Source organism: Lontra canadensis, unplaced genomic scaffold (assembly GCF_010015895.1).
Source record: "Lontra canadensis isolate GAN:19392208 unplaced genomic scaffold, GSC_riverotter_1.0 scaffold42, whole genome shotgun sequence".
NCBI lineage: Eukaryota > Metazoa > Chordata > Mammalia > Carnivora > Mustelidae > Lontra > Lontra canadensis.
Window position 1 is genome coordinate 14397031 of NW_022631036.1, and position 12590 is coordinate 14409620.

Here is a 12590-nt window from a genome sequence, read left to right on the forward strand (position 1 = left end):
ATAAAGAGGCTCTCTCAGAGCAATGACTGAGCACATTCAGGAAAGATATCTTTCTTTTCCCTGAATTTTTAGAATACTTCAATAAGCAGCCAAATACATAAGGGCACAGCTTTTGAACTTTGGTCGGTGGTCACTGCGCAGACAGAGCCAAACTCATGACCCTTGTGGATTTGTTAGCATTAGTTTAGGTTGCTAATTGATGCCAGGCCTAAGTCGTGAACCCAGCAAGCAAAAACAATGCTTAAACTGCAGACAAACCTAGTTCCCAGAATCTTTAGCTCTTGTTTTTGCCTTATTTTTTTTAAAGATTTTATTTATTTGTTAGAGAAATCATAAGCAGGGGAGGGGCGGCAGGTGGGGAGGTAGGTAAGGGCAGGGGGAGAAGGACAAGCAGACTCCCCACTGAGCAGGGAGCCAACACTAGGCTGGAGCCCAGGACCCTGGGATCATAACCTGAGGCAAAGACAGATGCTTAACCGACTGAGGCACCCAGGCACCCTTGTATTCTGCCTTATTTTATAATTAACTACAAACATCTCCCCGAGCTCCACCTTTTTTTTCCGTTCTAGAGGACAAGATCTGTGGCTTATTCCCTTCTGTGTCCCCAGAACTCTTAACTTTGCCTCTTGTACAGATGAGGATCTCAGGAAATGTTGAGGCAGAAATCTGTGTCTAGAACCATAAACCACACCCTTCCAACATGATTAAAGGACTCTCATGCTTGGTCACTGCCAAGGCAGTGTTACGTGGATTACTGTTATATTTAATCTAAAGTAAAACAGAATACCCATAGCCAACATTTTTTTGAGACATGTTCAAAGAAAACCTTTCTCCCCAGCACTTTCTAAAGAAAACTGATGGGATCATCTCCCAAGATGCGGCCTCATCTCCTCACCATCGGATGTGGTCTTTCTGTAGGGATGACGAATGCAGAGGCCCCATCCCCCTTCAGTTCAGTGGTTGAACTTTCATGGAAAGCAGATATTTCTTCTCTTGGGGCAGTCTCAGTGGAAGGTGATTTTTCAGAGTACAGGAAACAAATAGACATGGTGGGAATTTTTCTCAAGATGTGCTTCTTTGGGTCTTTCCCCAAAGATTGTAAGGTAGGTGTGGACAACTAAATTTCAAAACCTCATACATGTCTTCGCATGTTTGGTGTGACTTTGGCCATGCTCAACCAACCAGTAAGAAAGCAAACATACTCCATAAGAGAAACATCTTATTTCAGTAAGATGGGCTAATTATGGTGAATTAAAATCTTTACTTAATCTTCCTACAGTTATCCTTTTAATGTGTTCTGTAATTGCTATCCTTTAGTCTGTTAATCTCTGATTCATCAGTGGGTTTCTTAAGTGTTTATTAAGGAGCATGTGTAACATTCTGGTACTTACTAATAATCTTGGTTCATACCACATCTGCAAAGATCTTGGCAGGGAATTTCATTAGGTTCATCACGACTTACTGTCAGTGTACAATTTTTGTTAGCTGTCTCCCACCTCTATAAAATATGGAATTTGGGGCTTTACAAAACAATGAAATGCTTCCTCTTTCTTATGGCTAACAAACTCATAAAATATAGGTCTGTGTGTCACTGTCCCTTCGAAATCAAAGTGTCCTCTAACATCTCCTCTCCCATTTTACTGCTGAGGAGAAAGGCCAAGAAGGTTTACGCTACAAACCTCACTAGTTTTCACCGCTTGTTCGTGGCTACACTTAAATTGTAACTGGTGGCTCCTGGTCTGTGTCTCATTTCCCCCAAATCCCTCACCTCTGACAGAAAGGTGTAATTTTTATGTAACCTACAGCGTGATGGTAGCATACAGTTCCACTCAGGAAATACGTACCACTTGGGACTATCTTTGGTGCCATAAGTACCCTGCATCTCCATCTGAAACAAAACACACCTTTCTACCTTGCCTCTGACAGCTGAAATCCCTTTTACGGGGGACAGGATCTGAGAGACAACATCTCAGTTGAAAAGCTACATTAAGGATAAAGGGTGTGAATGCTTTTCTGAGAGTGGAGTTGAGGAAGGGAAGGTAGCAGAGAGCTCAAGAATATTGTTGAACTTGAAAATGACCTGGAGATGTTGCTAGAGCTAAACTTCACCCATCTCACTGCTCTGCTCAGGGTCAATGGCAGTACCAAAGGGACGGTTCTGATGGCTCTCACCCCCTTACTAATCTCCCATCAATTCCCTACCCTAAAGCACCACAAACAATCGTATGATTGAACTAAAAGCAGACTGTGTGCTATGTGAACATAGCTCCAAGACAAATGTCATCATCTACCCCAATCTCTTTGCAACTCAACTGCCACCCTTCATACAAATACACTATAAATTACATATACACATACATATATGCATATCCATGTACCTGTATGTGTGTGACCTGAAGCCTCCTCTCCCCGGGACAGATGCCATCAGCCATCAGTATTTCTTTAAGAAGATGAAAGATAAGGGGCCTCTGGGTGGCTCAGTCATTGAGCATCTTCGGCTCAGGTCATGATCCCAGGGTCCGGGGATCAAACCCTGCATCAGGCTCACTGATCAACAGGAAGCCCGCTTCTCCCTCTCCCACTCTCCCTACTTGTGTTCCCTCTCTCACTGTCTCTCTCTCTCTGTCAAATAAATACATAAAATCTTTTTTAAAAAGATGATAGATTGAAAAATTACTTTGCAAATAAAGGCACCACAGAAATTTGAGATTTTGAAATTTTCAAACAACCTTGTCCTACAGCTTTTAAGGCAAGCAAAGTCGTTTTATTTCTTAAAGACAGATCTTTTTTATGACCGTGTCTTAGGAAGCACCCAGACCAGCTGAATGCCCAACCTGGCGTTCCTAGCTGTGCAGAAAATCAGCAGCAGACTAGTCTGAAAGTGGGTATCCCTGGCTAAGCACACAATGAAGCCAGTGGGAAACGCTGCAGTAATGGTTCTCAACCCGTTCCGAGAAAAATAGTTTAGTGAGTGAGAACATTCTTCAGCTTTTAAAAATACGCTTGTACATTTGTTTGTGAACATTGAGCAGCCCTTCTTTGCCCTGGTGGGTTACCACAGTAACTCACTTCATGTTTATGGCATGGTGGATGACAGGGCTGTTCCCTCCGCTCAGAGGAGTGTGTCCGACTGTGCTCCCTGGAACCCCAGCAAACAGGCTTGCTGCCTCCTGGGCAATGAGGCATATGGAGGGTTTGAGCCACACGTCTTTGTGGTTCATCCTGATTGCATGTCAGGCACTGAATGCTTCTCGAGTGTTACTCCCCTGTCCCATTTGCCAGTTTGGCAGCACGTTTTCATTCTAATAAGAGAAGTTTCTCAGATGGAGATTCCAGATGTGTCTAAGCTGCTTTTATTAGGACAATGGAAAGGTCCAACCTTTTCTTCTAAATACAATCAAGAGTAGTGTGGCTTTGCCTGGGTAATTTTACAAAGAGTTATATTACGTAACTGGAAGATTGTCTCCCCGGGCATAGAGAGAATTTGTTAGCCCAGAATGCAGCTTGGAATAATGCTGACGTAAAGCTTCAATCCAAGAGAGAAACCTTTTAAGTTGCTGAAATGAGTGGAAAGGAAGAAGGAAATTGCTGTTTTACATGATTGACCAAAATGCACTGTAATTATATCAACTTAAAACAGATTCCTTAGAAGAACTGATAACTCTATGATCCGAACAAGTCATGTGTAGTAGAATTAAATACTGCATGTGCTTTCTCTGCAACGTATAGACACGCCGTATTAGCGATGTGCTGTAGAAGAGACAGCCGTGCTTGCTTTAGCCTGCTTAATGAGACCTCCAGTGAAGAATGGTGGGTGGCTTTACTAAGGAATTAGTATTTACCCTGCCTGCCCGTCCTTTTGCACTGCTTTACAGCATAGCTTGTGGAGTCTCCTCATGGAATGTTATTTTGATGTTGCCACTCCTGTTTGTAATTAACACAGCATCACTCATCAGTCAGTTTCTAAGTGGAACACTCCTTAAGGATTCCACTCACTGTTCTTGTTGCCTGTTCTAGGGGGCGTGGGTAAAATATAATCACAGATCTTTAGCCCAAAGTTAGCCTTCACATTTTCCTTCTTCCCGTCAGTGTCTCCTCACAGTACTATTTTCTGTCAGCTACAGTCCACCCATAGATAGGAGATCATCTCCAGGAAGAGTAATAATGGTATTTACTCAGTGCCAGGAAAACTCCTTGGCTGACACTGGATACTCTGAAACACTGTCATTACTTGCATATGGAAATCATCTGTTTGCATAGTTCCTTCACCTAACTAGAAACTTCTAAAGGGCAGGATTATGTCTTACTTCTTTGTAATACCCCAAATAGTGGAATACTTAATACATACTAAGTGGTCAAGAACTCTTAGTAGCTGAATGAATGGCAGATTAGAAATAGCATCCGTCAGATTCTACAAAAAGAAAGAAATTGCAACTAGCAAATAAAGTGCCTAGACTTCCAATACAAGGTTAGGTGATATAGTTAATTAAGTTAATTATGAAATAACCATAGTCTGTATTCATCTTGGTGTAAGCTGACAGAAGACCTGCCTCAGTGTTACCCAGGCACACAGACATCATAAACAAAGTCGATGTCTTGAGCTTCAGCAGCGCAAGAGGGGCTAAGGTCATTTTTCTAAGCATTGGGATGTACTTGCTTTGGTCCCTCTGCTGACCCTTCTAGGACCGGAGTCACATCACTGGGAGATAGCCATGAAGATTTCACTGAAGTACTCCGCTGAGGAGCAGGAAGAGGTCACATGGTCTCTACTGGGATTTTCAATTTTATCTCATTAATTTCCTCCCCCAACCCACTCAGGTCTCCACGCACCTGAGCAACTGAATGCCACAGCAGGTTTTCTTCACACCTGAAGGAAATGTGGGATGCTGCCATGGTGGGGGATCTCTTTCTTCACTTCTCTTCAAAGGACAACTGTTCCTCCCTGGACTTTGTTTCTCTCATTTCCCCACCTGGAGTGCTTTCTCCTGCTTACTCGTTTTTTGCCTCTGAATCCTACAGGACCAGCTCAAATCCCTTCTCCTTCCTGAAGTCCTTCCTGACCCTCTGCAGAGAGCAGTAATTGCTCCCTCTGATGAACACCTGGGCAATTTGATACTGGTGCTACTTGACATTTTGGATCTTTTTCTTTATATTGTAAATTATTGTTCTCATTTACTTATTTATTGCAACTTTTGATAGTGAAGATAATGCTCTGAGCTTTTTTTTTTTTTAACCTGTAGACCTCATTTCATATGACAATTATTTTAAAGAATACTTGGTAATTTGGGGAAAAAGTATCTAGAAAGGAATTTGATGGAGGTAAGTGAACTTAATGAAAATTTTACAGATATTATGAGAAAAATCTATGACCATGTAATACTTTGATAATATATAAAACTATTTTAAATTATTTTCATAAAAGAACAGTTAGAGAATAATGTTGGACTTCCCAACTAAGAACGTACGAAAATGTTTCTTCCTTAGCAGTGAATATACCTTACAAATATGGAAATGCAGAGTTGGAGATTCTTTTTCTCACAAGAATTAGCATCATATTTTGGAAATCACTCCCTATGCTGTTTGTTATTTGTAGTATAAACAAATTTTATGCAAAGTTATTTGTTGTGTAGGTGTACATGTCGTTTTCTCATTGTACTATTTTGGGTTTAGTGTTAATTCATGTGTAGTCAAAGTACCGAGTTATCTCACCTATATGCAGTAGTCCAGAAATACCAAACATGGTCCATCTACCTGACCATAAAATCATGTTCTTGGTTCTAGACAGAACTGCTTGTTCAGCCTTCTGGGCCAGTGGTTATGCCAACACCAAATGTACCTCTAGATCCGGAACAGTTTAAATGAGTGAGCTGTCTTGGTCCATGATCTTCTGATGAGTTCAATACAATTCAAATCTTAGAGATATAGTTCTTATCTAAAAACTAACCTTCAAAAAATGATCATGCTAATGGAGTTTTAAATTTGATGAACAAAACCATTGTGAAGATGAGCATTTATGACATTTTAAATTTTGGCAATAGTAGAATATTGCTTGGTGGGTTGAAGAGGATCAAGAAGGTGTCATGTTGAATGTATCATAAAACACACACATGCGTGTGCGCATGTGCACACACACACACACACGCATATATTTAAAAAGAAAAGGAATTACCCAACAAGCTTACCCCTTTCTTTACATTCCTCTTGCCTCCCCTGATGTTCAGGCATTATCTCCACCAGGATTATTATACCGCTTCATGATGTTCCACCCTCCAGACTCCCATTCCAATCCACCCAATCAGGCAGTAAATATTTTTTGTAGGTATTTGTGTGTGTTCTGCTGGAAGAACTGTGCTGGGATCCTCAACTTCCTCTTCTCAGAATGGCTACCCTCCTGCACAGTTATGTTCAGTGACTCCCTACAAAATCAAATATAATCCAGCCTCACTTTCCAGTTTTATAATATATTCCATTCATATGCCCAACTGCCTTCAATCAAAGCAAAATATTCACTCTTTTCTGTGATATATATGTCAGTTTTCAGCATAATTCCCTGGGGCCTAGAACCCATAAAACACATCATTCTTAGAGGTAGAAGTGTTTGTATTATAAATCCAACAATCTGAGAAAAGCATCTTAAAGTAGACGATCGAAGAGGTGTTTTTGGAAGCATTCTTTTAAAAATTTTTAGTAAAACTGTGGAAGGAAGAACAGAGGGGCCTTAACTCAGAATTGGGACAAGGGAGTTAAACACAAATAGCGAGGAGACTAAAGAAACCCCCAAATGGAGAACAACTGGGGTGTAGGGGAATGAGAGTCCTTGTCATAAATCTCATTAGAAACAAACCCCGGAGTAAAAATACACAATGAGCAAGTTAAGACTCTCACGTTGGGAAACTCCCAAATGTTAAAGGCGAGAGCCCTGAGATGCATGCTCCTAACCAAAAAGAAGAAGAAAAAAAAAAGAATTTTGCTTTCTAAAATGTGGTACGTTTTTACTGAGCACCAAACTATATGCTTCTGTGAAAACTCAGGAAGCCTGAACGTAATGACCAGCTCTGCTCCATCATGAAGGAGAAGTAGGGATTGTAAACTGTACCACAACACAGCTGCAACTCTTGCTCTAAGCACAGGTTCCTGTCTGCCAGGATGAATTCCAAATTCACAATCACGATCAAAGTTAGGCCATATTAGCTGCTCTGTATTTTTAACCTTTGTATTAAATTACCATCAAGGGGGCACTAATTAAGATAAGAAATAGAGCTACTTATTTGTTTCATATGCACCTTCAGATTTCTGAATTATACAGTAAAACAATCTATGACATCTGTGTATGCTTTTCATAAAAAGAAAAAGGCACACATGCCTCAGGGTGCATCTGCCTGGCTAAGAAACAGATGAAAAAACTCTTTCTATAGTTTCTATTTAAGTACAGAAGAATATAATTTTAAAGTCTACAAAAATAAGGTTAAGATTGTAGAAGGCAAATAAATCAATAGAATCTATAGCAAAACCCAGAATATTTTAGGTTAACCTGAAAAGGCTAAGTGTCCTAAGACTGAAAAATGGGGAAAGCCATTTGGCAAAATTCTTAACTTGGATCTTTTTGTTGTTGTTTGATTTTTTCTTTTACCCTAGGTTCCAGATTCAGAGATGTGCAACCGATCCAAACAGTTATAAAAGCTTGGGAGACAGCTTTCGAACGATTTTCCGAATAGAAGGGTATGTATGGTTCTTTGTGTATGAACTCTATGTTGATCTAGGCATTTGACATGTTATTACATAGCACGTTTTTCTCATTTTGAATGGCTCATTTTCCTACTGTTATTAGAGAAAAGTATTTAAAAGGGTGCCTTCCCACTTTTTGGTGTGTTTTTCCTGATAACACAATTGAAAATTAAGTATGTATACATAAGAACTACCACAAAATGATATTAATAATCAGTTTGCTGATTAGAAGATGATTTTTATTTTGTGCCATTGAGATTTTTTAAAGTTCTCATAACAGCAGCTATCTAAAGGTAATAGTTCTTTATTTTGATTCTTGACTGTAGTGTCCAAATGTGTTCCGTATTTACATTGTAGCTTATGAATATTCAGTCAAAACAGAACTATATCAAAAATTGATGTGTCAGACTTGTTATCCTATCTACTAGATGATCAAATAAACAGAATTTTTTTTTACATAAGCTAAAAGTGTCTTTGATGTATAGTTTTGGTTAAAGACTCTTTCCAGCACAATTTTCCAAAGGATATTAGATTTGCTTTTTGAAGTTGTTTTCATAAGAGAATTGGTTGAAAATAATAAGTATGCAAAAAATGGTAACAGTAATAATTATAACTAGTATATACTTAGCCTCTGCTGTGTGCTAGAAATTCTCCTTATGACTCTGTGGGGTAGGTTCTATTAGAACCCACTCCAGTTGGACAAATGAAGAAACCAAATGAAGACTCAAAGGAATTAGTCATTTTCACATATCTGATATATAATGGAACTAGGACTCAAATCCAGGTCTGTTTGACCTCAAAGCCCATCCTCCTCACCTCCATAGTTCACTGCCTCTTTTGGCAGATTATACTATGAATGTTATTCTACCAGTTGTTTATTTCAGCTAAACATATGTCATGGATTTGTTTCCATGACAATATATATATTTTTAATAATACCATAGTAATTTTTGTATCTACATGCTGCAGTCTATTAAATTAATCCTTTTGGCAGACCACTAGGTTGTTTGCAGGTTTTCACTATTACAAATGGTGCAATAAATATCCTTATACTATTTTTTCATATTTATGTGCATATAGATTTTTTTCTATAAAATAAGTTGCTAGCTATGGACATACAGGATCAAATGATATACACATCTTATATTATAAATATTAACCAACTATCTTCTAGAAAGTATCAGTTTTTGAGAGTTCTCATTTCTCCACACCCTCACAAACACTGGACATTATCAATCATTATTTGGTATATCTGTCACCCATATGTGTCTCCTATTAATAATCTAACAGGTGAAAAATAAAATTGTCTACAAGCATTCTTTTGATTATAACTGGGATTGAACATACTTTTGTAACCATGAGATATCATTTCTTTCATGAATTTTTTATTTGTGCTCTTTGCCCATTTTTCTTGGGTTAGATTTTTTAGATTTATAGGAGCTCAGTATATATTGTAGGTACTAATTCTTTAACTGTGACATAGATTTACAAATATTTCTCCCACCTTGTCATTTATCTTAGAGCTGTAGTACCTTACACCTTTCAGAACCTTGTCATTTTTGAAGATTGTGGTTTGGTGATCCTATCTGTCTTTTCCTTTGTGATATCTGACTTTGTTGTACATTAGAAAGAAGGATATCGGGGCGCCTGGGTGGCTCAGTGGGTTAATGCCTCTGCCTTCGGCTCAGGTCATGATCTCAGGGTCCTGAGATCGAGCCCCGCATCGGGCTCTCTGCTCGGCGGAGAGCCTGCTTCCCCCCTCTCTCTCTGCCTGCCTCTGCCTACTTGTGATTTCTGTCTGTCAAATAAATAAAAAATAAATAAATAAATCTTTAAAAAAAAAAAAAAAGAAAGAAAGAAGGATATCTTCTAACCCCAAGATTATAAACATTTTCTTCTGGTATGTTTTACATTTAAATCTTTAACCCATCTGAGAATTTTTATAATGCACCGTGTGGCATATAGGAATTAAATTTTTATTTTCAAATGGTCAATCAGTTGTCCAAATACCACTTGTTGAAAAATCTCTTTTGCTCCCTTATTGGCAATGCTAGCTTTTTGTATATTAAACTTCCACAAATAGATCATTGAAATTTTCTACTCTGTTTCTCCATTTCTTATTCTGTTTCATTGGTTTATCTATCTCTATGTCATATCGTACTGTTTTAAAACATTCACTTTTGGAGTATTTGGGTAATATATAAAATTATGCCCTGCAGTTGAAAGCCTAAACTTCTGGGGTGCCTGGGTGGCTCAGTGGGTTAAAGCCTCTGCCTTTGGCTCAGGTCATTGTCCCAGGGTCCTGGGATCAAGCGCCACATCGGGCTGTCTGCTTGGCAGGGAGCCTGCTTCCCCCTCTCTCTCTGCCTGCTTCTCTGCCTGATTGTGATCTCTGTCAAATAAATAAATAAAATCTTAAAAAAAAAAAAAAGAAAGCCTAAACTTCTTTTCTTTCTTTCATTTTTTTAAAAAGACTTTATTTATTTATTTGAGAGAGGGAGAGCATGAGCAGGGGGACGGGCAAAGGCAGAGGGAGAAGCAGGCTGCCCGCTAGCAGGGAGCCTGATGTGGGACTCAATCCCAGGATCCTGAGATCATGACCTGGGCAGAAGGCAGACGCTTAACTGACTGAGCCACTCAGGCACCCAGAAAGCCTAAACTTCTTATTATGGTACAGCACCCGTCCTGCTATGGCCCTCCCCTCTTCTCCGGGCTCATTTGCCGTACACAGATCTAAGACCAACAGATCTGCTCACATTCTCATACCTTTGCGTACTGGTCGTTATCTTATTCCTGCAGAAACAACCCCTTCGTCCACAGAGGAAACCATCTCTCCTCTTTCAAGGATGCCCTCACATTTCTCTCTCTCTCTCTCTCTGACCATCTTTTCTCTACTACATGCTTTTTTAAGCATTCTTACATGCTATGCAAAATATGGTGTGCATCTATCTCTCAATCTACTGTGGCTATTTTCTGTCTGTCTCCTCTCTCCCACCCCAAGAACATACTGTCCTAAGGGCCGTTTTTCATTTAGCTCTGTCTCTCCCATGACTGTGTTTAGCACTGAGTAGTAAGTACACGTTAAATGAATGCAAGTCATTACATCAAAATCATAATGAGGCAAAACGAAACAGAGATGATAATTCTTGTATTGACCACCCCCTCTGAAGTTATGATAATAATCATGATAATCGTGATTAAATATTTTCAGGTAGACTAATGACAAAGAATCAGCAAATTCTTGCTATTACTCTGATGATATGGTACCTAAGTACCATCCATTAAGAATATACTTGCGTCTATGACAACTAGGATCAAAATCATGCTCATTTTACCCAAAATATATATAAAGTTAAAGAAATCATAGTGCATTATATAGTCAATAGCAGTGTCCCTTTCCAGTAAAATGGTAGTAGCAGCATTGCCAAGTTCTGTATGCTGTAACAGATACCTCTGAATTGGATGTGGGAGTTCCTTAGCCAGGCTCTTTATTTCATGTGTGTTAGGAAGAATTTGATGTTTCTGCTTTGATATCAAGTAATACAACAAACATACAGCATGGGTGGTCCTTGCTTAGTAAAACTGGCCTTTTCCTAGACTGTATGTATAATTGCTTCTAGAGAAAATTGACTTTCTTTCTGTAATGCCTTTCAATCTGGACATGTTATTAGCCCAAAGCTGGAGAGCTCTAGTCTCAGAGATGGAAGTACTTGTAAAAATACAAAAGAAAAATCTCCTATTATTTGTGATACAGAGCAAGAATACTTCATATGTTTAAAAAAATGTTAAAAATTCCATAGTGTTAAGAAGAAAAAAGAAAAGCCTTTTAGCACATGTTGTGTTGAATTTTTTTTCCTAGTGAAAGCAGTTCCTTTTGATTTTCTTATTTAGCTTTTAGAGTACCCTCTGCTTTCAAAGAAATTTTTCTCACTCAGGTGCATCCAGGCCAGTCTGGTCTGTGGCTGCAGGAACACAGTGCAAGTCAGTTTGACTATTAGCATAGTTAAGACAATTCATCTCTCCTGGTTTTTCCTATATCCCCCAAGTTAAAGGTTTTGAAAGCTATTTCTTCTCTGTTGTTTAAGAACATTAAAGTCTGATCATATTCTCAACATCCTCACAGTCTCCCATTTCCCTCCCTGCTGTAAGAAAGTGAAGGGTACTCCTCACCATTCTGAGAAATGCAATTCCCCACTTCTCTGCCCAGAATTCATGTTTACAAGAGACAGTGGCTCAAATACATGGGTCCAAGTTTCTTAACCACTTTTAAGGTTCTTTTAAGAAGCAAAAGCATAAAAAAAATTTTTTTAAAGAAAAAAGAAGCAAAAGTATCGATATATTTTACTTAATGAAAGACAGCTTTACCCCCCAACCCCCCCCCAAAAAATGCATTCCAAATGCTTAGCAAGGATTTCTATTATATGGAATCTTCATACTTAGTTAACTTTTATCAAAGAGGCCATCGTTGTTTTGTCTAATGGAGAAGAGAGAACTCAGAGGCAAAGTATTTGTCACTGTTAAGAGTCCTCCATTGTCACCATGATTTTTTCATCTTATTCTGGTTTGGCAAAAATAAACCCATAGGTCCATCTACTGAAACAGTGAGCCCAGAAGACATATTTAGCCTAGTTGATCAGGTTCCTTTAAAACCAATTAGTTTCATTTTGTAAACTGTCCCGTCAAGTAGCAGCTGCTATCTCCACTTACCCTGTGTTTCTGCATCGCATCTTCCTTCCTCCTGCTTCAGAGTATCTCCTGAAAGTTTTTCTAGTCTCTTTTGTACCTGTTGCTCTAAAAAGAGTGATGGAGATGGGCACAGAAGGGTGAGGGGGTTGTAAATTATGCTAATGTATAACCAGGGCTGC

The 12590-nt window shown here is 39.0% G+C and overlaps 1 protein-coding gene across 2 annotated transcripts in view; it reads left to right on the forward strand.

The window, feature by feature from the left end:
* SLC25A21 (solute carrier family 25 member 21) overlaps positions 1-12590 on the forward strand; it is a 486988-nt gene that overhangs the window by 356406 nt on the left and 117992 nt on the right. For both annotated transcript variants that reach the window (XM_032871241.1, XM_032871242.1), the window contains exon 3: positions 7636-7719. In XM_032871241.1, coding sequence (XP_032727132.1) covers positions 7636-7719 — 84 coding nt within the window. The remainder of the gene's footprint in view (positions 1-7635; positions 7720-12590) is intronic.